We start from the raw sequence: 23053 nt of genomic DNA, 5'->3' as shown, positions 1-23053 counted from the left end.
ATCATTTTTAAGTAACTTCAAGCAGCCTACATATGAATAAGTAAAAAAAAATGAAAACTTATCTAAATACCAAACTTGAATTGTTTGTCAAATGCCTCATATGTCTGCTTATGCCATGGTAAATCAACCAAGAAGTTCAATGACCACATTTCAGTAAGGATATATGGTGCGTAATTAGTGCATGTATCTGAATTTAGGAAGAACAGTTACTTGATTTCACATAGAGATCGTTTCCCTAATTGTACAGCTGCCATGTGTTTCAATGTGCTTGCTACATAAATGGTTTACAAATTGTTAAGAAGTTTTATGGATCTCCAGAAAGAATAGAATAGAATAGCAAACTTTTACAAGTACAGAAATGTTACATTTAAAAATATTGCTTTATTTCTTTGTCCTGAAAGAATGAATCTTAAAAAACACATTTAGGAAAATCAAGCATTAGATATGCAAATATGTGTTCAGATCAGAGATACCAAAATTATTCAGATGATTAATTATTCATCATAAAATGTCAATTAATAATTATGAAGCTTAAAAGGCATCTTTCTAATGCATCTTTATTTTTTTTTTCTTGGCCTAAAAAAAGGGATTAATGTATATGTTCAATTGACTTGTAACAAGTTTTAAAAATTCAATGAAGTAAACAAATTGTAAACAAGAGCAAACTCTGGTTTTCAGTAGGAGAACTACAAATGTGTTCAAAGTGTAGGAAAGAGCAATAATTATAATCATCATGAAAATTATAAGTGTAGCCAGTTCATGACATAGGAAGCCTCATGTTCACTCACCTGCTAGGAAATGGACAGGAACCTGGCCAGCAAGACACTCCACACACCACGTTGTGGCTCTGCTTTGCGCTTAAACAGAACGCAGAACAGGATGCTTCTCCCTGAACTGATCAGTCTATGTTGGGGGGCAGACAGACAGACAGCTTTGGGCGTTTTCTTTTTTACACTTTCTAATAATCATGAAAAGAAAAACCAGTTTGTTTCTTGAATTTACCTACGATAATTTCTAAAGTCTGATATGCATGATTAAAATAATTTATTTATAAGTACGAACAATTTACATACTGCCTTAATTATAATGATTCTCCTTGTCAAATACTTTCGTGTTTTTCCGGAAAGATTATATCTCTTTAAAAAAAAAAGTCTGTGAGAGCTGATATAATAATAGAGTAATAAGCTGTTATAGTCACTGAGATACTCATTTATTTTCATTATTATTTCACTTTTTCCTGACACCTGGTGAACTTGTCTCTTAAGACCCAGGAGTTATTTTAGTCAGGGTGTCCGTGACCTCCTGCTGGTAGATTAATTGCATTTTAAACACTGTTTTGAAAACGAACTGATAAATCTGGACATAGAAAGTAAGCACCAAAAAAATTTACAAAGAAGGTAAATTGGGGGAAACGAGATTGCAAAAGAAATATAGAAAGACACGAGAATGCAGAAAATGCAGTTACGACAGAATTGCAAGAAAATATGGATAAAGGGCAGGGAGGGCTGAAAGGAGGGCAAGAGGAAAAGGAGGAGGGAGATTTGGGTTTCCAATCCCCAGGCGAGGCGGTTGGCGTCCGCACCCTTAATGCCCAGCCTTCCAAGTTGAGGCGAAAGCCACCTCCTCGGGCCTGCGTCGCATCTAACTTGCTGCAAGTTTTCTGGTGACTCCACCAGAGCCCCTTTTCTTCCACCACCACCACCACCCCCCTTTTGTGAGACTGACAGTCGCGTGGAGGAGGCTTTTCCAGGCACAGCCTTTCTCATGATAATCAGCCCCCTGCATCACCTCCCGGCCGCCGCGGCTTCCTCGCGGAGCGGGGCTCGCGGACCCGGGGGACCGGAAACAGGGCGGCGGGCGGGGAGCAGGCCGGCGAGCCAGGTCAGCTGACCGGGAGCGGGGCGGGGGTCGCGCGGTGCCAGGGCGGGGTCGGGTGTGTGCAGAGGGGGGGCTGCGGGCCGCCGATCCCCCCCCCCACGTGCTCCGGGACCGACGGTGGGAGCGAAGTTCGCGGGGGAGGGAGGGGACGGCGGAGGGGGGGAGAGCGACGGGGATGGGGAACTGCGAGCAGACCTGCTTTGCATCAATAAATTAAGATGCTCATTTGAGTCCTGAAGTTTGCTGGTTCCTGTCAGTAGAGACGTTGGCAAACACCCCAAAGCCGAGATGAAGCCTTTACTTCAAATAAAATAGGAAAATAAAATCCTCAGCTGGCCGCCCCGCTGGGGCCAGGTGACGTGCGAGATTCCACAGCCCGCGGGCCTCGCAGCAGGGAGGTGAGGGACGGTCGCGGGCTCTCCGGTCCTGTTTTAGTTTTGTTTGAAAGGGCTTCTCTGAGATGCTCCCGATTTTTTTTTTTTTTAATAGGCTTTCCCCTCCTATCCTAGGCTCAACTCCGAATGGATTGGATTGCGAGTTTGCACGTGAGAAAACCGTTTGGCTTTGCTCAGACCCCGCGGTGCCCTCAAACACCTAATCCAGGGGTCCCGGGTATCAGCCCTTGCTCGCAACTCTAAACGAAGTTAGCCACGTCCTGCATAGCAATACAGGATTGAAATAATTCCTTTAGATGAAAGATCAACTCCATTTCTAAACCAGAAAAGAATCTTTTTTTTTTTAATTTTCCCCACATGGTACAAAATAAACACAATTTGCTTTTTTAAAAAAAAAAAATCATTAGCTGTGGCCAAATTCGAATTCTTTCTTCAGCTTGTGTGTTCAAGGGCAGCAAAGTACCTCTTCGGGCCTCTGGGCCAGCAGGAGGAGTGGGGGTGGGGAGCGGCTGTGAAAGTTAAGGAAATTGACAGACTGAGAGGTGAATGGGGGGACAGGCTCCGGGTCCCGCTGCCGGGAATTGGAAAACAAAAGGGTGTCCTCCTCACCCTGCCGGGGGGCTGGAGAGGGTGGGAGTCCTGAGGAGAGCAGTTGGCTTTATCCAAGGAAACCCTCAAGAATTATTTTCCCCTCCAATGTCGATGTCAATATTATTTCACATTTGCATGTATCTGTTGTTTTAATCCCCTTCGCCTGCGCTAATCTCGAAGTGGATTATTAACGGGAAAACAGTCCAAAAAGGAGCTAGTCCCCCTTCGCTGGACTTGTTTTGCTGCGTGTGGAGCCTCAGAGCCGTCCCTGGTCCCCTCTGGACTTTTCATCCTGCGCTCCTGTATTATGTGGATCCCACGGTCCCCATTGTCCCTGACCTGGCCCTGGAACTGAGGGAGTGTTCCGAACAAATTTATATTCCAGCTTCCTCTGATCCCACTGCCTCTGCGACGGTGGGAACACTCTCGGTCAGAAGCTTGGGGAGGGGCGTGTCACGCAAGGGCAGTGGGCAACCTAGCCCCGCTCTCAGCCCTCGCGATCTTTCCTGTACCACCACCCAAACGTCCACCTTCATGTGAACCTAGAAAATTGAAGTTGATTTTGTTTTGGTTTGATCTGTTTTTTTTTTTTTCATACTAATATATGAGAAAACATGTCGAAACTCAGTGCTAACTATTGGGGGCCGCCTCCTGGCACTGGAGCGATGACTGAGTCTAAGGTAATCAGATAATTAGGTGTTTTTAATTGAAATAGTTAATGGCCTACTTTGTCAGATCTGAAATAAGGAGACATGTTACATCCATGATAAAGACAGAGGTTTGTTAGCTGTTTGTTCGACTTGCCATATAGTCACATTGTGCCTTTGCACTGATGTGTCTAGGCTAAAAATGTCCAGGGGCTACCTGGGTGCCTGCAGAAGGGTCTTGTCAGTAGTCACTCGGTAAAACAGGCTCCTTTTTCCTCCAAGGGAGGCTTAATGGCACACTCTGGAAGAAAGCTGGTCTCTGATTTTTTTTTTTTTTTTAAGGAAAGAGGCGGAAGGAAAAAGGATATGAACAGCAGTGATAAATCTTATAGGAGGAAACTTGATACGTCTTACATATATTTAGTACAGATACAAGATAGTATGAGAAATGTAGAATGTGGCACGTATGTGTCTGACCCATGTTGAAATCTCTTTCTTTACTAATAATTTTTCGACTGCAAATCTCTACAGCCTATAGATCATCAATAGGTTCTCTATCTGTGATGGGGAGCAGTGGAGAAATTAATTTATCCAATCCTTCCCATTGGAAATGCTCAAATTAGGTAAGAGGAGAGTGTGTAACCAACTGTGAAAATCCGCTTTCTTGCACCCTAGAATGAAATCTAGCTGTGGTCATGCTGGGTGGCTATTACCCTCCCCCCACCACCACCACTGAAAAATAAACATGCAAAATACAAAGCCCTGTAGCTCTGGGAGGGTGGATGTGGCAGCCCCTGTGGTGGCTTTCCCCTCCTTTGAGTGCAATCGCCAGTGACTCTTGCATTCAAAGTCTTGCTGTAGGCACACATTCAAAGCACAGTTCAAAGCAGTTTATCTTAATATGAGTAAAAGTCTAGTGTTGGATCAGGGTATTATTTGTTTCAGGTTTCTTCGGACTGAAAACAGGGGACTAGGACATATGTGACAGTATTAAAGCAGAAAAGCTGATATGAGGCAGCTGTTTGGCCCTATCCAAACATTCCACCTTTTCCCTTACACGGGAGTCTGCAGGCTGTGGGACTGGGCATTTATCTGTGCTCTCAGGTTCTTAAATACTTTCACTATTTCAAATAATTGGGGGAGGGTCTCCTAGTATGTTAAGAAATTAAGCCTTAACTGTTGAGGCAAAACAGTTTCTTCCTTCCCCTAGAAAGACAGAGCATCCTCAAATTTGGCTGTCTTTATTTACTTCTATATTAGCTCCAATTATGTGCAGTGTAAACCAGCTTTTTGATTAACAAAACAGCAGAGCATTGGTTAAGAACACTTAAACTTCAAAAAAAAATTCCCCTGGGAAGTGGGCTCTGAATTGGTTAATAATGTGCAATACTTGCTAAATTGCTGACTTCCAGATGTGGAAAATATCTTTCTTGTTTAGGACCTATGTAACCTGATTGGATTACGACAGAAGCGTCACGTTGGAAGCTTTTGAGTGATTATTTAATTAACCATACAGTAGAAAGCTGTATTCTCCAGGAAATCCCTTCCATATTTGCATAACCAATCCCTTCAGAGCAAAGGTGGAGTCTTTTCTTTTTAATTTTACTTTAATTGCAATATCAAAAAATATGCACTTCAAAACTTAGACCCCACACAGTTTAATGTCACCATCTTCTTTCTTTAGTCCTAAGCTCCTCTAGCCTTTCTCCTTCCTCCTCCTGTCCCCAACCCCTGACTTAGTAGTGTGGTCTGCATGACATGTAGAGAGATCCAAAGGTTAGCCAACATAGTGAACTTCTGTGTTAATCTAGAGACCCTTTATTAAAATGCCAAAGTACTTTTAATATAGGGATCCAATCCAGAAGCCCCCCCTCTCCACACGCTCGCGCGCGCGCGCACACACACACACACACACAGAGAGAGAGAGAGAGAGAGAGAGAGAGAGAGAGAGAGATCCTAAGTTGCAGTGCATAAGTACTATTTTCCTCCCCTAGCTCTGGCATCTTTAAAATAATAATAATAATAATAATAATAATAATAATAATAATAATAATAATAATAATAATAGAAGGGCAAGAATTTAGTTCCCAAAAAAAAAACGGTGCTTGAGATATCCATACAACTTGATGAGCACCTCAAGCCTAGTCACCAGAGATATCTGTGTAAGAAAAGAGATCTGCATGGAAGATCCAAGATCTTTCCCTTTAACTTTCGCCCCTCGGAGTTCTCCAGTTCTGTGAATGGTGTGCACCGTTTTCCGCCCAGTACTCTGCAGGATTTAGTGATGAGGATAATGATGCCAAAGACTTGACGGGGGGGGGGGGTTGGGGGGGCGTGGAGAAGGGAGGGAGGGAGGGAGAGAGGAAGGGAGGGAGGTGGAATTTCATTTCTTCCACTAAAGCGTTTGCGGAGACTTCAAGGTATAATCTATCCCAGATCCTTTCCCAGAGAGAAACTTGGCGATCACGTTTTCACATGATGCTCACGCTCAGGGCGCTTCAATTATCCCTCCCCACAAAGATAGGTGGCGCGTGTTTCAGGGTCTCTCTTCTCTCCCCTACAGAAAAGAAAAAGAAAAAAATGTCATTAGAAGAGGCGTAACACGTCAGTCCGTCCCCAGGTTTGTGTTTCCTGGAGTGGCCGAAAAGAGATCAGTTCTAACCTGCTCGGCAGGAATAACGGTCCTGCCTCCCGACACTCTTGGCGAGGTTTTGTTCAGTTTGCTCCGGGAGCTGTTTCTTCGCCTCCACCTTTTTCTCCCCCACACTTCGCGGCTTCTTCATGCTTTTTCTTCTCACCATTTCTGGCCAAAACTACAAACAAGACTTCGCAGGTAGGTCCCCCCCCCTTCTTTTCCTCCTCTTTTTATCCTTTTTTGGTGTGCTTGTCCCCCATCCTCCCTCTCTAATTTTCTCATTTCGAGTGGGGATGTTAGTCTGAAGAGAGCCGGGTGTCTGTGGACAGGAATTTCAGGTGGTTTTAGCTCCTCGGTGGCAGACTTTTCCCAAGAGTGGCTTCTTTGCTTTCTCTTGCTTTCCTTTAGTCTCTCTTTCCTTCCCTCTCCCTTTCCCCACCTCCCCCAGTAATTTGCTCTGTACCTGTCCATTCAGGTAACCAAAGGTGTTTTTTGCTACATAGTCTAGGAAAAGTTTTGCTGAGAACTGTATGGCTGGGGTAAAAAAACTCATCAAGTGGAGAGCTTCTGCTTTGTTCTCACACCGACTTCCAATTCATTATATCCAGCAATTAAAACTTGGCAAATACCTGTTAATAATTATAAAACTTATTCGAGAAAGACCTACCAAATTCGGGAGCAAGTCCTTCTCTTAGACATGGTAGTCTAATCTTTCCCACCGGAGAAGGCTGTTTTCTAAGCAGAAACTTGACTGTTTTTGTCTGCCTAGCGAGTTTCATTTCTTTATTTCATTCTTTGTGTGTGTGTGTGTGTGTGTGTGTGTGTGTGTGTGTGTGTGTGTGTGAAGTAACACCTCACTTCTGTGATTATAAATAAAGAAGTGAAAGTTCTCTTGGAACTTGAGTCGTTTACCAAAGTGAATTGGGGGGGGGGTCCACTACAGCTGGGAAGAAAACTGCTGTCAGGATAATAGGGTTAAAATTAGGGTAACTTTTGAAATTATATTTTAAATGACCAAGTAATATACACATGGATTTTTTTTATGGAACCTCTCTCTCTCTCTCTCTCTCTCTCTCTCTCTCTCTCTCTCTCTCTCTCTCTCACACACACACACACACACACTCACACACACACCCTTCCAGACTTTGAGACTGAAAAGTTGGAGTTCAGGAGTCACAGACATAGTGGTGAGCTCAGCTAACATAAATGTGTTTATCTCCCACCTACTTACGTGTTTCCCATGCTACCCCTCTAACGAGGAGGGCAAGAGTGCTTGTTCCAGAAATTAAGACTAACATTCACAAATAAAGTTTACAGCATAAATGCCATGTCTTTCCCTCACACACATACTGGCTCATAAAGCTAGCAACTTATTTTATTAAATATATATTTTATATGCAGTGGCGTGTAAGTCTCAGCAGAAATCAGACAGGCCAGCTGTTTCATCCCACAGACTTGTGTGACCATTTCTTTATTCCAGGATCCCCCCCCCGCAAAAAAAAAATTTCGAATTAATAGGACAGACAAGAAATGATTTCTTTTTAAATGTGTCAAACTTGAAATCTACCCTGTATGCCTAGGTAAATTTAAAGTGCTTTCTACAACACCCACTTCCCCTTCTCTCTGCCCCCCTTCACCCCCGCTCAGCAAATGTGCGGAAACTGATACTCACTTTCCAGGTTTTCCGCAAAGCTTGTGGCACCGGAGACAATAGGTGCAGGGTGTAGGGACTGGGCGTGCTGGGCGGCAGAGAAAGGGTTAATGGCCCTTGTGTTACAGTTTGCATCTGTTACATCTTTTATAGCCCGCTGTTTAAACTAATCCTCGAGGCACAGCATCTTCCCACCCCGCGGAGTTTCAGGGCTCTCCTCTTCTCCGGCCTGCCTCCGAGGTTCCCCTTCTCCAAGTTTTGACAGTTTGAGCTCAAAGAATGCAGCGCCTCCCTCGATTTTTAGGTACAAAAGTTTCGAAGCCAGAGAGGACAAGATCCTTTAGAACAACTTAAATAGTGGTCACGGACTTTCTCTTTCCTTTCTTGAGAGGGAAAAAAAAATCTACTGGAAGAATTTAAGGAAATCAGTGTGGGGAAACGTGTGTGTGTGTGTTTGGGGGGGGGGGGCTTAAGTAAATATTGTCCAAGTGGTGAGGTTGGGGGAGGAACAATGTCCAGAGAGGCTTATAATTATATTTCTTTTGCCGGGTAAAATGGGAAATCTTAATTTGGGGGCGGAGGGTGTAGGGAAAGAGACAGTGCCTCGATAAACTCCAAAGGGGAGGGGAGGGGTCGCGGGGCGAGTGGGCTTCCTGTAATTACTATTATCAATTTACCCGAGTGTGCTTCATCCAAGGGCTGTTTTGCGTTGTTTGTTACTTTTTTTCCCTCTTGGGAATGGGGGGTCGGAGGAGGGATGAGAAAAGATGAGAGCGAAAGACCCCCTCTCCAAGTTCCCGAGCCCGGCTGAGGACTTTTCGGAGGAAGGGGTCCGCCTAGCCTTGAGTCAAGCAGTCTTACTGTACCGCTGTGTGCATTCCCTCATACGGTCAGGAGTTATGACTCATTTTGAAGATGTAATTCTTGTCTCTGATCCCCTCGCGAGTGCAACACACCAAACAGTAACAACACAAAGCGCCTCGGGGCCAAGGCTGGGGGTGGGGGGCGGGGAGGGGGCCGCCGAAGTTTCGCTTTGGCGCTGGGGGCGCGGATGGGTGCTCACCCGGGCCCTGGCCCGGATCCCCTGGGCGGCCCGCGCGCGTTTCAATGGGCGCGGACGATGCCCACATTGTCGCTGTGTTTGGTTGCTAGATCGAGCCTGCGTGCTGCCGAAGCAGGGCGCCGAGTCCATGCGAACTGCCATCTGATCCGCTCTTATCAATGAAGCAGCCGATCATGGCGGATGGCCCCCGGTGCAAGAGGCGCAAACAAGCCAATCCCAGGAGGAAAAACGGTAAGAAGAGGCCCGAACCAAACTTTTCCGGGCCACTCGGCGGCCCGAGACCAGGGGAAAGGGGGGGACAGGGAGAAGGAAGCCTGTGGCGGCGCCTGGGGCTCGCGGGCGAGCCTCCCTCGGCGGCCAGCGCCGGAGCCCCACGCGCGGCCGCTGTACCGGGGGGGAGTTAAGCAAGTGCGGGGCCAAGTGAGCGCCGGGCGCCGGGAGGGGGGGCTCCGAGCGCTACCGATCGGACCTGCGCCCCACTCCGCGGCCCCGGCACCCCCGCTGCCTCCGCCCGCTCTGCTTCCCGGCCCGCAGGTCGCCGGCCCCGCGGTTGGAGCGGCCGGCGAGGGCAGGGCGGGGGCTCCGGCGCTCGGGCGCGCTGGACCTCGGGGCGCGGGCTAGCGAGGGTGGCAGGAGGGCGGCGAGAGCATGGGAGGGGACCCGAGGCTGCTTCTCCGCCAGCCTCAAAGTTTCTTGCTGGAGTCGCCGGGCCGCCTCTCTGTGCGCCAAGTAACGGTCCGCGGGCAGCGGGCCCTGGCCAGACGCGGGGAACCGGGGAGTAGGAGGGACTGGCCGGGAGCTGCGGGCTGGGGACCCGGCTTCTCTGCAGCAGGCTCCGGCCCCGCTCCGGGCCAGAGAGTGGGGCGAACAGAGACTTTTCCCGGTAGTTGCTCCTCTACGGCCGGGAGGAACCCGGGAGGAGCCCGTTATTCCAGGCTGAGTCAGGAAGGAGGAAAGAGATGGGGGTGAGAGGGAACACGCAGACCAGAGGTGGCAGATTAAAGGGGTGTGTATTGCGAGAGTTTAGGTCCATTTTGGAAAGGGACTGTGTAAAAGTGTGTGTGTGTGTGTGTGTGTGTGTGTGTGTGTGTGTGAGAGAGAGAGAGAGAGAGAGAGAGAGAGAGAGAGAGAGAGAGAGAGAGAGAGACCCCCTAGGTATTACCCTCAAACAAAATCGTGGGAATAAAAGAGAAAAGTGATTGGCAAGTGCGCGGAAGACGCTTGGGGGAGGGGAGAGAGTTGGGGGACGACAGAGGGTGCAGGGGGTGGGTGCTGACGGAGGATACTGAGTTTTAAAAGGAAAAAAAATGAAAAGAAACGGGGGGGGGCAGCCCCTCAAAACAAACAAGCGATCCAGCCGCGCCAGCCCAGAATCGGAAAGGAAACTTCACTCTCCTTTCGCTCTCAGCCCGCTCACTGGGCACGGGCGGTCTAGACGCTTCTGAGCTGGGCACTAGGGTGGTAGCACACACCCGGGGATCGCTCCCCAAGCCCGCGCCTGGAGAGTACTGTTCAGATCCACTTGGAACAACTTTCCACCAGAGAAGACAATTGTGCGCTCCCCCTAGCTTGCCTCAATGCTGCACCGCTTGCAAAGGGTTGGGGGGGGGGGGAGTGCAGTGTGGGAGTTTGGGGTCCTGGAGGGAGTAAAACACAAAGACTAAATGATTCTGTTTAGAGACAAATAATCTCCCCCCCCTCCTCTCCTGTCTCTTATCGTGTGTGTGTGTGTGTGTGTGTGTGTGTGTGTGTGTGTGTGTGTGTGTCTTTTGCTTGTTGTGGTGGAGGTGCGGAGCCATATGGGTGAGTGATAGAGGAATTTTAGTCAAAAACTGTTCGTTATGTTACCCTGCCTTTCCTCTTTGTGCTGTCTTTGATCTGTTTGCTTGGCTTAGTATTACAAAAAACAAGGACAATAATATATTCCAAGCTGGTCCCCAAGATTCGGTTCAGGCTGCCTCTTTTTAAGTATGTGTGTGTGTGTGTCTCTCTCTCTTTTAATTTAATTTTTTCTTCATTGCTGCCTGGCATTATTTAAGGTGGTTCTTACACAGGAGACCTCCCCTTCTCCATCTCTGGGTAATTTAGTAGACACTAAAATTACATCCAATGTTCCCCTCTCCTCTCTCGTGTTTCCTCTGTTCCCTTTATTAAATGTTAGTTATTGATTTTCTAAAATCAATGTCTGTTGTGGGGCTTCCCCCCTCACAAGTATCTAAAGCATAGTGCTGCTCATCTGGATAACAAAAGCTTTGTGTCATGAAGTGCCCCCCCCATGTTAAACAGTTTTTTTTTTTAAGAAAGGACAATGAGATTTAAAGTTAAGCAACCAGAAATATTCTTCTGCAGTGAAGACTGTTTGAAGTGTTTGTTTCTTCCTGCTCTTCCTCCTTCTTCTACCTTCATGATTTTGCTGTGAAATACCAACCTGGCTCCAGCAGGGAGGTCAGGCCACAGCCCAGTTTGGGGACTGGGAGAGATTCTGGCTTCTTGAGAACTCGGGTGGTACAAGCTACTGGGGCCTCACAGGTAATACAGTGGACCAGGGAGGGGTGCAGTCAGGGACACCAACCATTTCTCTCATGTTCAGCCATTAATTTGGGACAAGCTTCCACATTATGAAGTGGATAAAGTTGAACTTTGATTTTTTTTTGGTTTCTTTTTCTCTTTCTTTTCTTTTCTTTTCTTTCTTTCTTTCTTTCTTTCTTTCTTTTTAAGGCATTTATCCCAGACCCTAAACGTTCCCCAGCAGCTCTGTGGATTGCCCACACCATATCTGACTTTAACTATCACCTGTCTCTTTTTCCAAAGAGCCCTCGAGAAAGCACGCTGTAAGCTGGGGACTTACTTGCCAGTGTTTTCATTAGGTTCAGTCTGACTTAGCAGTGTGTAGGTCTTGAGAAGCAGGTAGGAGAGCTCAGACCATCTTTTCCCCATTTTCTTTCTCATCAAATACATACCCAGTGCCTTTTCCTTTGGGAATTGCCAGGATTTATCTGAACTGAGTGGGTTTTTCTTCTTTCCTGGATTCCTGGAAAAGATGTCACTTTTGAGCTTGTGTCTTTGCTGATAACACTGAATATGGCGATGCTTATCAACATCATATAGAAATTCCTGGAAAGGAATAATAGCAACAATAATCACAGAAGCTGCAAGGGGGAGAAAAGACCCAAGACCTAGAATGGCACTTTATATAATTTTAATGAAGTCACCAGCGTGTGTGTGTGTGTGTGTGTGTGTGTGTGTGTGTGTGTGTGTGTGTAGAGTAAGGTGGCAAGGAAGGGAAACCGGCAGAGCAGTGTCTGTGTGTTTGAAAGGCTGGTCAGAACCACGGTGATGTGAAGTATTATTTTTAAAAGAAGCCCAGGCAAAAGAGGCAGATGGGGGGGGGGCACAAATAGAGAAGAACAATCTAAAATATCCAAGCACCAATATTCTTCAGGCCGGCAGGATGCCCCGTAAAGACAGTGCCAGGACCAAGTTAAGAATGGCTGGTAGTACCTCTCCTTCCGTCCACAGGGAAAGCAGAAAAACCTCTTCCTAGAAAACAAGATGTGCGTGGAGGGAAGGAGAGGTGGGGTTAGGGAAAGAGGCATTAAAGCAAATAGGCAGCAGACAAGAATGTGTGTAGGTTTCAAGAAAGTTCAGTCAGATGATCCTCAGCCGCCTGACTCACTTTGTAACACTTTCACTAAGGCTGGAGAGGAGGGGGAAAGCCAGCCCCCCTTTATAGTCCTCTGATTATACCCCCACTATCTCCACATAGCCTTGGAAGCAGGAATGAGCTCTCCAGAATGGAAAGGTTCTGATGCAGTCTGCCACCACTTGCAGCCTGTTTGTAACTTGAAAAGTTTGGGGCTTTCACCCCTGATTTTAGACAGCAGGTCCTAGAATGCTACCGTTTCCTTCTTGTTTAGTAACCATCTGGGAAGAAAGGCCTGCTTGCCCAGTCCCCCAGCTTCCACCACCAGCCTCTGGAAAAATCACAGGGACATATGCGTGTTTTAGCACAAATGAAATTGCTGGTCTGCCTGTTTCAGAGAAGGGGATGAAGTTGTCTTTGAATGGAAAAACAATGAATTAGGAAGGGAGAAGAAGGAAACGAAAGAAGGAAGGAAAAGTTAGCTTGATTTTGCTTCAAAGTTTCTGCTCAAGGTTTGGGTGCTGTGGGCTTCCTAGGAGGTGGGTAGTGGACAGGACAGCTTTCACCAAACACCTTTGCTCTGTGATTTTCAGTTTGTAAAGAAAAGTAGTTGAGTTGAATATCTCAGGGAGAAGCCATCAGATGAGCAGAAATGATTATCCCTGCTTGAAAGAAACCTTCGCTCTTTTGCACTTCTTTAAAAGGAGTTGGAGGTTCTGTTAGTGATGCTGAGAGGCAATGAGGAATGGAGACGCTGCTCTCATTGCAGGGGTGCTTAAATGGAAAGAAAGGCGACTGCAATCAAACAACCCCTTCTCAGGATGGGGTTTCCACCTCCCCTCCCTCAGAGGGGAAGTTGGGATGGGCAGCTGGAAGTGACAGACCCCCTATACACACCAAAGCAGGATGGTGGCCTTCAGGTTATAATTGGTCACAACTTACCTATCTTTGCAACTGTGGGAATCTTTAGCAAGTCGCTTTCCTAAAGTTGGTGAGCTTGCTGTAGGGAGCCTGTTTCTTTGCTTTTTCAGGCTGTCTGTGCGGCAGGTACCAACTCTGAGGGTACTCCAGAGAGATCCATCTCCGTCCTGTTCTCTCCGTGGAGATACTGCACACACAAGGCTGGGGGCTATGTATCTAGACTGATCTATTTGTTTTATTTTGGTTTGGGGAAAAAAAAAAAGAAAAACTATGCCAATTGGGGTAGACACGTGCTTTGCTTCCCAGCAGAGCCAGCAGCTAGCCCGGTGGCATCCATGCTGTGGCGGTCCACCAGGGGTAGGGGTAGGCTTCAGGTTTTAAACTTTGTAATGTTGCTCTGTTGTCAAGTAAAAAATGATTTCACATCGTTTAGCATTTATTTTCAAATGTGGCAAAAGCCTAGCCTACAGTTCCCTGTCAAACTGCTCTGTCATAGAGTCTGGATTCTTCCCTTCATTCTCTCTTTCTTAATTTGCTTAAAGAAAATTACAAGAGGTTATTCAAGACTCTAATGCCATATTTTCCTGGGATGGGGGTAGGGGTGTGTGCTTCCCTTGAAGGTAGGAAAGAAGGCTGCTGTTAGCTTTCTAACAGGGGCGTAATTATTCTGGGGGTGGGGGGGGTTCTCCTTACAACTCTCTTTGTCATCTGCGTTCTTCCAAGGCTCTGAAGGTGCTTTTTCTCTATGTGAAAGGAGATTCTTTGTCCTATTCCTCGTCAACATTGTGGCTTCCCAAGGTAGACACTATTTTGTGCCTGTCACAGAGAGAGGGAGTGCAGGTTTGCAATGCTCACAGACAATTGATTGTCTGCGCTAATGTGTTTCATTTACATGTTTATAACGTCAATGGTGCTGGGTGTCCACTGTACCATTCATTCCCGCATTCCCACAAGGGGGCAATTGTCTGAATGGCCAAGTCAGACACCTTTTTGATTGCTCTTTGCTTGTCTTTTTAGAGCAAGGAGATAAAGGAGGAAAATCTGTGATGCAGAAACACTAGTTGAAAATATACAAAATGTCAGTACAAAAGCAGATGTTAACATAAGCCCAAATATGCTTTTTAGCCAAGATGTGAATGTTGAAGAATAGAGAGCAGAGCAGAGGAAAGGGTGACTCAAAACCAATAAATGCAGCCCCATTTCTTTAGTTCCCTTTCTTCTTAAACAACCAGAAGATGAAATGTGATTTTTTTTCTTTTAAATTTTTCGAGCTTTGGAACATCCAGGACCCTCCTTGGTGTTAGTGTGTTTGCTGTGACTTGTGAGTTTTGTATATATTTATATAGATCTGTTTGGGCCAACCACATCAGGTTACCACTTGGGAAAATCTACTGAATGACTATTTGGGCAGTAGGGAGTGTAAACTTTTAGAAGTAAGATGTGAGGATTTCTCCATAAGCAGGTTTTAAAGGAAGACGACAATAACCATCAGGCTGTAAGAAGCCTTGTCTTCACAAGCTGTATGCTAGATAGTTTTATCTTGGGTGACAGTTGTATCAGAACTAAAGCTCTGAGAAAAGGTGTAACTAGTAATTACAAAGTAAATAATTTCATTTTAAGATGTTCTGTTCTCTCTCCTTCCCTCCCCTTTCCCTCCCTCCCTCCCCCCACTCTCTCTCTCTCTCTCTCTCTCTCTCTCTCTCTCTCTCTCTCTCTGTGGGGTGTGTGTGTGTGTGTGTGTGTGTGTGTGTGTGTGTGTGTGTTTGGGTGCATGTGCTTATGTGTGTGCATGTGTGTTGTGTTGTGTTTCCTGTCAGGGTGCTGACAGGAAAAGCCATCCATGCATGTGTCTTCTAGAGTTCTCTCCTCTCCACTTTCTCCTGTATATCACAAATCTATGTAACCCACACCTATTTTAAAAATTATTTCACAGATCGCAGAGTGGCTTCCTGGTTCATTTATGTAATACTATCATCATTAGAAGTTGGTTTGATTTTCTGTGTGGTCCAGGAGGAGAGAAAATCCTAACTGTTGTATATTGTGGTGGGGGTGCTTTTTATAATTTTGTAACAAATTAGGGGAAAAAGAAATGGCCAGTCAGTAGGAGGTTTGGCTTTTTTTTTTTTTTTTTTTTTTTTTTTTTTTTTTTTGCCTCTCTGGGAAGACACACAGTAGCTGCACCGTTAGCTGAACCCCTGACACGGCGGTCTTTTGAATGCCTTAGGTATGATTTCACTTTCGCTCACATCAATGCTGACCTGAATGCCTTTCATATCTGATCCGCTGTGTCTCTCCCAGTAAACATCCCCTGAGGGGAGAACAAAGAAAGAGCTCTTCTTCTTCTTAATCACAATTCAGCCCTTTCACCGCCGGCAGGCTCCATTTGCATTCTGCCACAGAAAGCCAAGATGAAAAGAGAGAGAGAGAGAGAGAGAGAGAGAGAGAGAGAGAGAGAGAGGCAGAGGGTAGTGGTTGAGTAAAGTAACTTAGGTGTTTGTGGCTGTTTGTTGGGCCTTCTCCTAGTTACCAGCCTTATATAGTTGATGCTCAACCCTGCCTGCCCCTCCTGACAGGCATATAGTGTTACAAGATGGCATGTCTGTACTATTCATGGCCACCACTCCACTTGAGGTAAAAAGTGTAAGAGAGGGATTGAATTCTAGCCCAGACGCCTGTTAGATTTGGGGTCAGGTGTGCAGACTTCCCACTCTTGAATGCTACTTACAATTTGGCCTTAATAACTATGATTGTTCACCATATGACCTAGGAGGTGGGTGCACTGGAGGGTGGGCGGGAAGGGGCGGGCTTGGAGACCCAGCCCTGGTCTGGCTGCAGGGGCTGATGCCTGAACACCGATGGGGGAAAAAATCCTCAGGAAAACTGGAAAAGACTTTCCCATTCCCCCCCACCCTGACTTTTTATGATAATTCATATTTTCAAATGAAAGGGGAAAAAAGCCAAGAAAGAAACTCTCAAATGAGCCAAAAAGGAAAAAAAAAAATCTCTGAAAAGAATTTTAGGGGGAAAAGTTGTTCTATTTTAAAAAGCTTTGAGGGCTGTAAAGTGCCACGCTTTCACACCTTCTCCATACTTTTTTTTTCAGATTTTTTTAGTATGTTTAACATTTGTGAGATGACAGCCTTTTTGTATCTCAAACTGGATGCTTCAGGATTTGTAGGGAGGGGCTGGTGGTATTCACGTTTTTCTTGACAGAGAAAGTTTGTGCCTAAAGGGCTCCTTCTTGCTGGGAATTGTTTAAACCCTCGTGGGCGGACCTGTCAGGTTTTCCTGTGTCGTTTGCCTCCATTTTCAACAGGCAAAAGTAACAAGCAGTCGAAGACACTGGAGCAGGACCACAGCCATCCAGGTCCCTCTCGTGACAACTTTGCAGCACATTATCTTGCTATAGACTTGTCTGTCCCCCCTCTTCTAAAACCATTTTTAAGATACCAACAGCTCTTCCTCAGCAATTAGATCACACACACACACACACACACACACACACACACACACACACACACAACTTTAGACATATGAGCTTTGCAAAAGAAGAGAGGACCTGTTTGTTATTGGGTAGCTGTTCCAACACCTATGTGGTATATGTCACTTATGAAAGCAGCAGGAATGGACACATTAGGAATTGTACATGGCATGTGACACGGATTCCTAATCCCCCCACCCCTTTTTCCCAGAAGATTTACAGAATTTACAAAAAGAGATTAGCTACACCTTCCACCCCTCCTATCCACCCTCCTATCCACCCCCATGACTCAAGCAATGAAGGATTTAGGCAGATTTACTTCAGTAAACACCTTTGGACACTGGGGGTGGGGGGGGGTGAGAGTCTGTTTGCAAAAGGAGGCTTTTGTTAAGTGAGGTACCAGGCAGCTGTGATATTAACCTACCCAGCAATGCGGGTTAACTCTTTGAGTGCCTGGCCCTTTGCAGTCAGCACATGAAATCCTGGCTCTCACAGTTTATTATTCAGACAAGTCTTGTAGACATGAAAACTGTTCAAGCTTTTAAAACAATGTGGTTTAATTAGATGAGGTGGGCTTACATTGCTCATAAGCCCTCCAAATGGTGGTTTATAATTGGCAAGGAAAAAAAATAGAGAAAGGGGAGTCAAGGCAGCACATTAAATATTCCAAGAAATATCTTTAGAAAAGCTATTTTCATTTCTAGCTTTTAAAATATTAGACTTCGGTCGCTAGAGGGAATGAAGCAGCTGGGGTCTCTCTCCTCACTGTGAGAGATACCAGAAGTTTATGAGGAAGAAGCAGGCTTCAACTTGAAAAGCTGCAAAGGCCAATAGGACGGTGACATTATCTTAGTCGTAGCATCCTCAGAAGGGGGAAGTCTTGCCTATCTGTCAGAGCTAGAGAGGTCATGTGAACCGCAGAGTCAGGCCCTCAGGCACCCGCCCCGTTACCAGCTTGAGACTTTCCAAAGCAAGCAGAGAGGTTTTTATGAGGAAGGAGTTAATGGTTATTTTTTGTTGGGCACAAGAATAACTTTACAGGTGTTGCATTTGGGCTTAAATAAGATCGCCTTTTTTAGTTTCAAAGGGAGTGTAGGTGTCAACGTTCGAGCAGCCATAAATGTGTGAGAAAGTAAAGGGTATGAGACATGACAGAATTAAAGGTGTTTGCTATGTTGTTACACCGTGTGTCAGGCTGCAAGCTCCCTTTGTCACAGCCTCCTGGTGATTTGACAGCGCAGATCTACTTCCCTTCTAGGTGAGACAGCATTTTTAAACTGGAGTTATAAATACGGTACACCCTTTGGGTTGCACCCTGTGTCCTAGATCCATGAATCCTATTTGAAATATCTTGCCCTAAGACACAATGAACAAACACCCATACACAAGGGGGCTGTGGGCTAGGGCCTGCACGGTGCCAGCGTCACAGTAGCTGGCTTTGACTGTTGTTTGGCAAGAAGATCCTCTGCCAAATCATCCAATAATTAAGTTTTATGTTATTTGTATGAACGACCAAGCATGCAGTATTCCTTTTCAAAGCAAAAGGAGGCTTACAATTACTTTTTGAACACTTTCAGAGCATGGTCAGGTCACAGTTTGGGGGCTGAATTAAAATGATCTCATTCATGATCTAATTGAGGCTGGCACAACCTTACAGCAGAAGCAGGACTACATAAATATAAATCAAAGACCAAAATTTAGCAAATCATATCATTTGCTAGAAATCTGCTCATGAATTATTCTCCAATTGCCAACCCAGAAGTTAAACTTTGTCTCTTCTGAGCAACAGTAACTGTAGGTTTTTTTGGGGTTTTTTTGTTTTGTTTTGTTTTGTTTTGTTTTTTTGTTTTTTGTTTTTTGTTTTTTTTTTTTTAAGGCTTCTGACAGGAAAGTTACAGGAGCTGAATAGAGAAAGGAGAAGGAAGATGACCCATGTTTCCTCAGATAACCGTGTGTTTGTGACCCAAGAAAGTATGAGAGCCGATAAAGACATGCCCAGTAACAGTTGGGCACCACAGACTTGCTTAGACATTAGCATGGGGCTTCAGAAGCCTGCCTCAGAGAAGCAAGTGCTCTGACACGCAGGGTAGGGAGGAGAAAGCATGTCCAACGGGACCTGACTGAAACTTTGCTTTCATTTTTCGTCTGAGGGACAGAATCATCAGAATGATTCACCAGTGCTCGAAATTATTTCTCTGGCGGAGCCAAGTTGAAACACTGAGGCTTGAAGCTGTCATTTTGGTGACATAGATGAGATGGGACTATTACGCTACATACTCAAGTTGTAGCTCCTATTTTAACTACAAAGTCATGACTCAGATAGCTTCCCAATCAGTAGGTCAAAGAATACATCCTACCGTAACTACCACTTGGGGGGGGTTCTCCTTCATTTTTGTATATCTGGGCATCATTTTAGTTTTGTCCCCCCACATTCTAACGTAAACTCGGAGAGGTTGGAGATTTTTAACTTGAATATTTCGAAGTTAAAATTTTGCATCTCGTCTGTATGAGGGTAATTTCTTCTATCGAACAGTGAATACAGAATTGGTCGGTGTACCCATCTTAACTTAAAGGAAGGTATGGCTTTGAATCTCCAGTAAAATGATTTCTTTCTTTTGAGAATAATTAATTATCCATAATGATTTGCCATAACAGGACACACCCACACAAACAGCAGCAGCAGCTACAGTGCTTACATGAAGGTGCTTCTAGGTGTTCTCTGCAGACTATTTCATGGTTCTTAACTAATCCTAGAGAAGAAGAAAAAGTGTTTCTGACAAAGAGGTAGCCACTCCCTCTCCCCTCAATAAGTAACAAGTAACAAATCAACAAAGTGAAACATTATGCTATGTCGATCTAAGATGTTGTTCCCCCTCGCACACAAACGAGTACATTTCAAGCAGCCAGTGCCCACGTGATCCTCAAATCGAGCACACGGCTTTCACTATTTACTAGTTTAGATTGTATTTATATTCTCTTGCATATCCAAGTAAGTGCAATCAAGGAAACTTTGCGATTCGCCTATTCTTGGAAGTGCCTGTTTCTATTTTTTCAGCACCCAGGCACATCGATGGAAGTGTTTGACATCATGAGATTTCTCAGTTGTAAGAGGTGAGGCTTACATAGAAAGAACTCAGTAGGCTGCGTTTTCATAGTAAAAAGTCCCATTAAGGGAGAAATATCTAGAAGCAAAATGGTTGCTCCCTAAAGATTTCCCATCACCTTTGCTCTGCTAACAGAATGTGAAGACAAAAATCCAACCCATAGGCACACTTGTATACGCACCAACACAAATGAGTAGCAAGACCCTAACTCTGGCTCCTTTTCTCTTTAGCCTTACTGTGAAGAAGACCTACCCCTTAAATGAGGCCCCTTTAACCAAAAAGAGCAGATAGGAAGGATTGATGTAGACTTCTGCAATAGGATTTCTGGAGAGAAAAGTCTTCTCTGTGCTACCTGACTCTTGCTAAATTTACTTGTATCCATTAATCTAAGCATACGTGTATTATTTAGGGTAAATTACTAGTTTTATGCTCTCAGGCTGTTTTCTTTCAATAATACCTACCTTAACACAGATTATCCCAAGCTGACTACAAGTTATTATGGGAAAGAAGGAAGGGAGGGAGGGAGGGAGGGAGGGAGGGAGGGAGGAAGGAAGGAAGGAAGGAAGGAAGGAAGGAAGGAAGGAAGGAAGGAAAGAAGGAAAGAAGGAGGGAAGGAAAGAAGGAAAGAAGGAAGGAACCCAGCATTCTGGAGCCCTAACTAAAGATGATTATTTTAAAGTAGTGTTCATAGTGTTGAGGAGAAAGGGGGAGGAAGATTTTTAAGCTACACTAAATACTTAGAGGTGTGTGATACTTTATACTTGTGCACATGAAGAGTGAGGTAGCCTTGCTTCATGAAGCCCAGACCACAAATGGTATGTGCCCGTGGGTTCTTTGATAGGGTTCCTGGCCACAGAGTGTTTTTGTGCTGTCAAACTGCTATGTTGAACAAACACCTCCTCCGGGACAGAGTGATAAATGCAGAGACAGGCTGGTTTCAACCAGTCTCAGCAAAGTCCTCAGCCACACCCCCCACTCCCTGGTCCACCTCCTTCCCCTCCCCCATACTTGAAGTTGACAGTGTAGAGAGGTGGGCAAGGTTTTTCCGAGGTGTCAGGGGTGACTGATTATTGGCCGTCCCTAAGTCTTAGGAACCGGTACTCCGGGGTTGCAGGCAAAGTCCTTTTTGCTGGCAGGCTTTATCTGGTCTTTTTCAATGAAACTAAACTGAGCTAAACTTTTGCCAACTTGAACCTTCCCCACTTGCTTTCCTCGTGTGCTCTCTCCCGTCATCTGAGCATTATTGTCTAGTGTTCAGATGACTGCACCGTGCAACACGAAACAAAAAAAATTTGCCTTAAAAACACCCAAACAGGATACGCACCACGTTTTTGCCTCTTAGCATTCTTTGAGGGCCAGCATTTCAGATGTATAGTCAATGAAATTTTTCCTCTCTCTGCTGGAGCCATTATTCTCTGACGAAACCCTGTTTGCTGGTGCCTTTGTGTGTGCCTTTTTTTCCCCCTGATGTTAAATGAATTTCCGTCTTCTACTTCTGCAATCTCTAAGAAATAGATAAACCATTATATTTTCTTCCCTGCTCGTATTTTAAAGTGGTGATCCTGACAGGAGGACGATTATTGCACTTTATGTTTTAGTGGATGTTTTCTGTTGCTAGTTACAGCAACACTTATCATAAGACAGCAAGAAAGGAGTAGTCCCTGGTAATTAAAGTAATGAAATATTCATTTACTCTACCTTTTCTGTAGTCTCACAAATTAGGCTGCTACATTTAATGCCTGCACTGCCTCTGTTTTTATTATAATGGCAGCTTTCGCATCTGCAATTAGGACTAATTCTGACAGTTACAATTTCTGAGGGATGGTAAACAGCGAGCGAGATGCGCGGCTGAGGTATTACACGTGAAAAGCCCTTGTCTCTTTAACCTTGTTGTTTTTTTTTTTTTTTTTTTTTTTTTTCTCACAGAGGTTACCTTTTCCCGATGGTGCAAAATCGACTTGACATAACTGTTCATCAGTTTCAGGGTTTTCCCTGGAGGTATTTGCATCAAATCAGCCCAGTCAAGCTTCAAGTTGAAATTGGCAGGCCAGAAACTCACAGGGTAGAGACTAGAGAAGAGACAGCCAACGTACAGGCAGCAAACTGACAGCAGCCGAGTCTGACAGAGAGGGGGAGAGGCTGGTAGAAAGGGAAGGCTTTTCGACTTGAGTGTTGGGGAAACCCGGCCCCTCCTGGGCCAACGTCAGTAACACCTGAAGCTCCTGAAGGAGCAGGAAAGGTCTAGATTCAGAACACCTCCTACCACTAGGGCCCTTCAGCCCCGCCTTGGTTCTTGTTTGCTTACTCTGATTGGATGCCTAAAGAGGAGTGGGCACACTTCTCCTCAGTACTTAGCAGAGCCCGAAGGCCAAATCTCTAGAAGAAAATAAGGTTTGCACTTCTTTCTTCCACCCTCCCTCTTTCCCCTGCTCTCTAACGGTTAACTTGTAGGACCATGAACAATCCTTGTCCTTTTGCTCCCTTTCTCTTCTGGAGCAGATAAAATGTTCATAGAGACCAGAAACCAGGAGCCTGTAAATGCAAAATGCATTTTGGTCAAATCAGCACGTAACAAACATATGTCCAAAGGGACACCCCTGTGACTAGCATAGAGAAGTGGCCATTCCTCTCTGTCAAACAATTCCCTTCCTACCTGACGAAGCAGGTTGTTTAAAAGACCCCAGGACATGGCAAGAACCCTAAAACCATGAGGATGTTTCACTTTTTTATTTTCCTGTGGAGAATACCACTTTAAGAAGAATTCTATACTTGCAAAACTTGTTTTCACAATGAAAATAAATATAAAAAAATTATATCTTTGGCAGAGTACATGTTTTTCTGCTTTATGTCTATGAAACAGACGCACGTTTCCTCATTCTCCTCTACAGTTTTAAACTTCAGAGAAGGGGGAGGCTGGTGTCTTTACCAGATGATTTAAAATCCTCTTCTCTTTCCAGCTAGACTTGGGGGTCGCATAAGCCTTGCTTTCAAGCGGTCTTCAAGCTCCGTGTATGACAGGCATTGGCTGATCTGTTGATGCCCAT

At 45.2% G+C, this 23053-nt stretch overlaps 1 protein-coding gene and 3 long non-coding RNA genes across 10 annotated transcripts in view; 2 read left to right on the top strand and 2 right to left on the bottom strand.

Annotated features, from left to right (window-relative positions):
* Positions 1-896, bottom strand: part of LOC147995453 (uncharacterized) — a 51176-nt gene extending 50280 nt beyond the window's left edge. For all 7 annotated transcript variants that reach the window (XR_015684317.1, XR_015684313.1, XR_015684316.1 and 4 more), the window contains exon 1: positions 789-896. This is a non-coding gene — a long non-coding RNA (uncharacterized LOC147995453). The remainder of the gene's footprint in view (positions 1-788) is intronic.
* An 818-nt stretch (positions 897-1714) lies between these two features.
* LOC147995452 (uncharacterized) lies at positions 1715-2673 on the top strand. The gene is made up of 2 exons (XR_015684322.1): positions 1715-1881; positions 2388-2673. It is a non-coding gene; the product is annotated as an uncharacterized LOC147995452 (long non-coding RNA).
* Positions 2674-5099: 2426 nt separating this feature from the next.
* Zeb2-as1 (ZEB2 antisense RNA 1) lies at positions 5100-7982 on the bottom strand. Its single transcript, NR_132636.3, is given in 3 exon segments — positions 5100-6068; positions 6174-6324; positions 7819-7982. It is a non-coding gene; the product is annotated as a ZEB2 antisense RNA 1 (long non-coding RNA).
* Positions 6165-23053, top strand: part of Zeb2 (zinc finger E-box binding homeobox 2) — a 130395-nt gene continuing 113506 nt past the window's right edge. The window contains 2 exon segments of the mRNA NM_001033701.2: positions 6165-6344; positions 8950-9091. Of these exon segments, the coding sequence (NP_001028873.2) occupies positions 9019-9091 (73 nt within the window). The 5' untranslated portion in view covers positions 6165-6344; positions 8950-9018.

Source organism: Rattus norvegicus, chromosome 3 (assembly GCF_021556685.1).
Source record: "Rattus norvegicus strain SHRSP/BbbUtx chromosome 3, alternate assembly SHRSP_T2T, whole genome shotgun sequence".
NCBI classification, from domain to species: Eukaryota; Metazoa; Chordata; class Mammalia; order Rodentia; family Muridae; genus Rattus; species Rattus norvegicus.
Note: the sequence above shows the minus strand (reverse complement) of the source record. Positions and strands in the feature narration are given on the sequence as shown.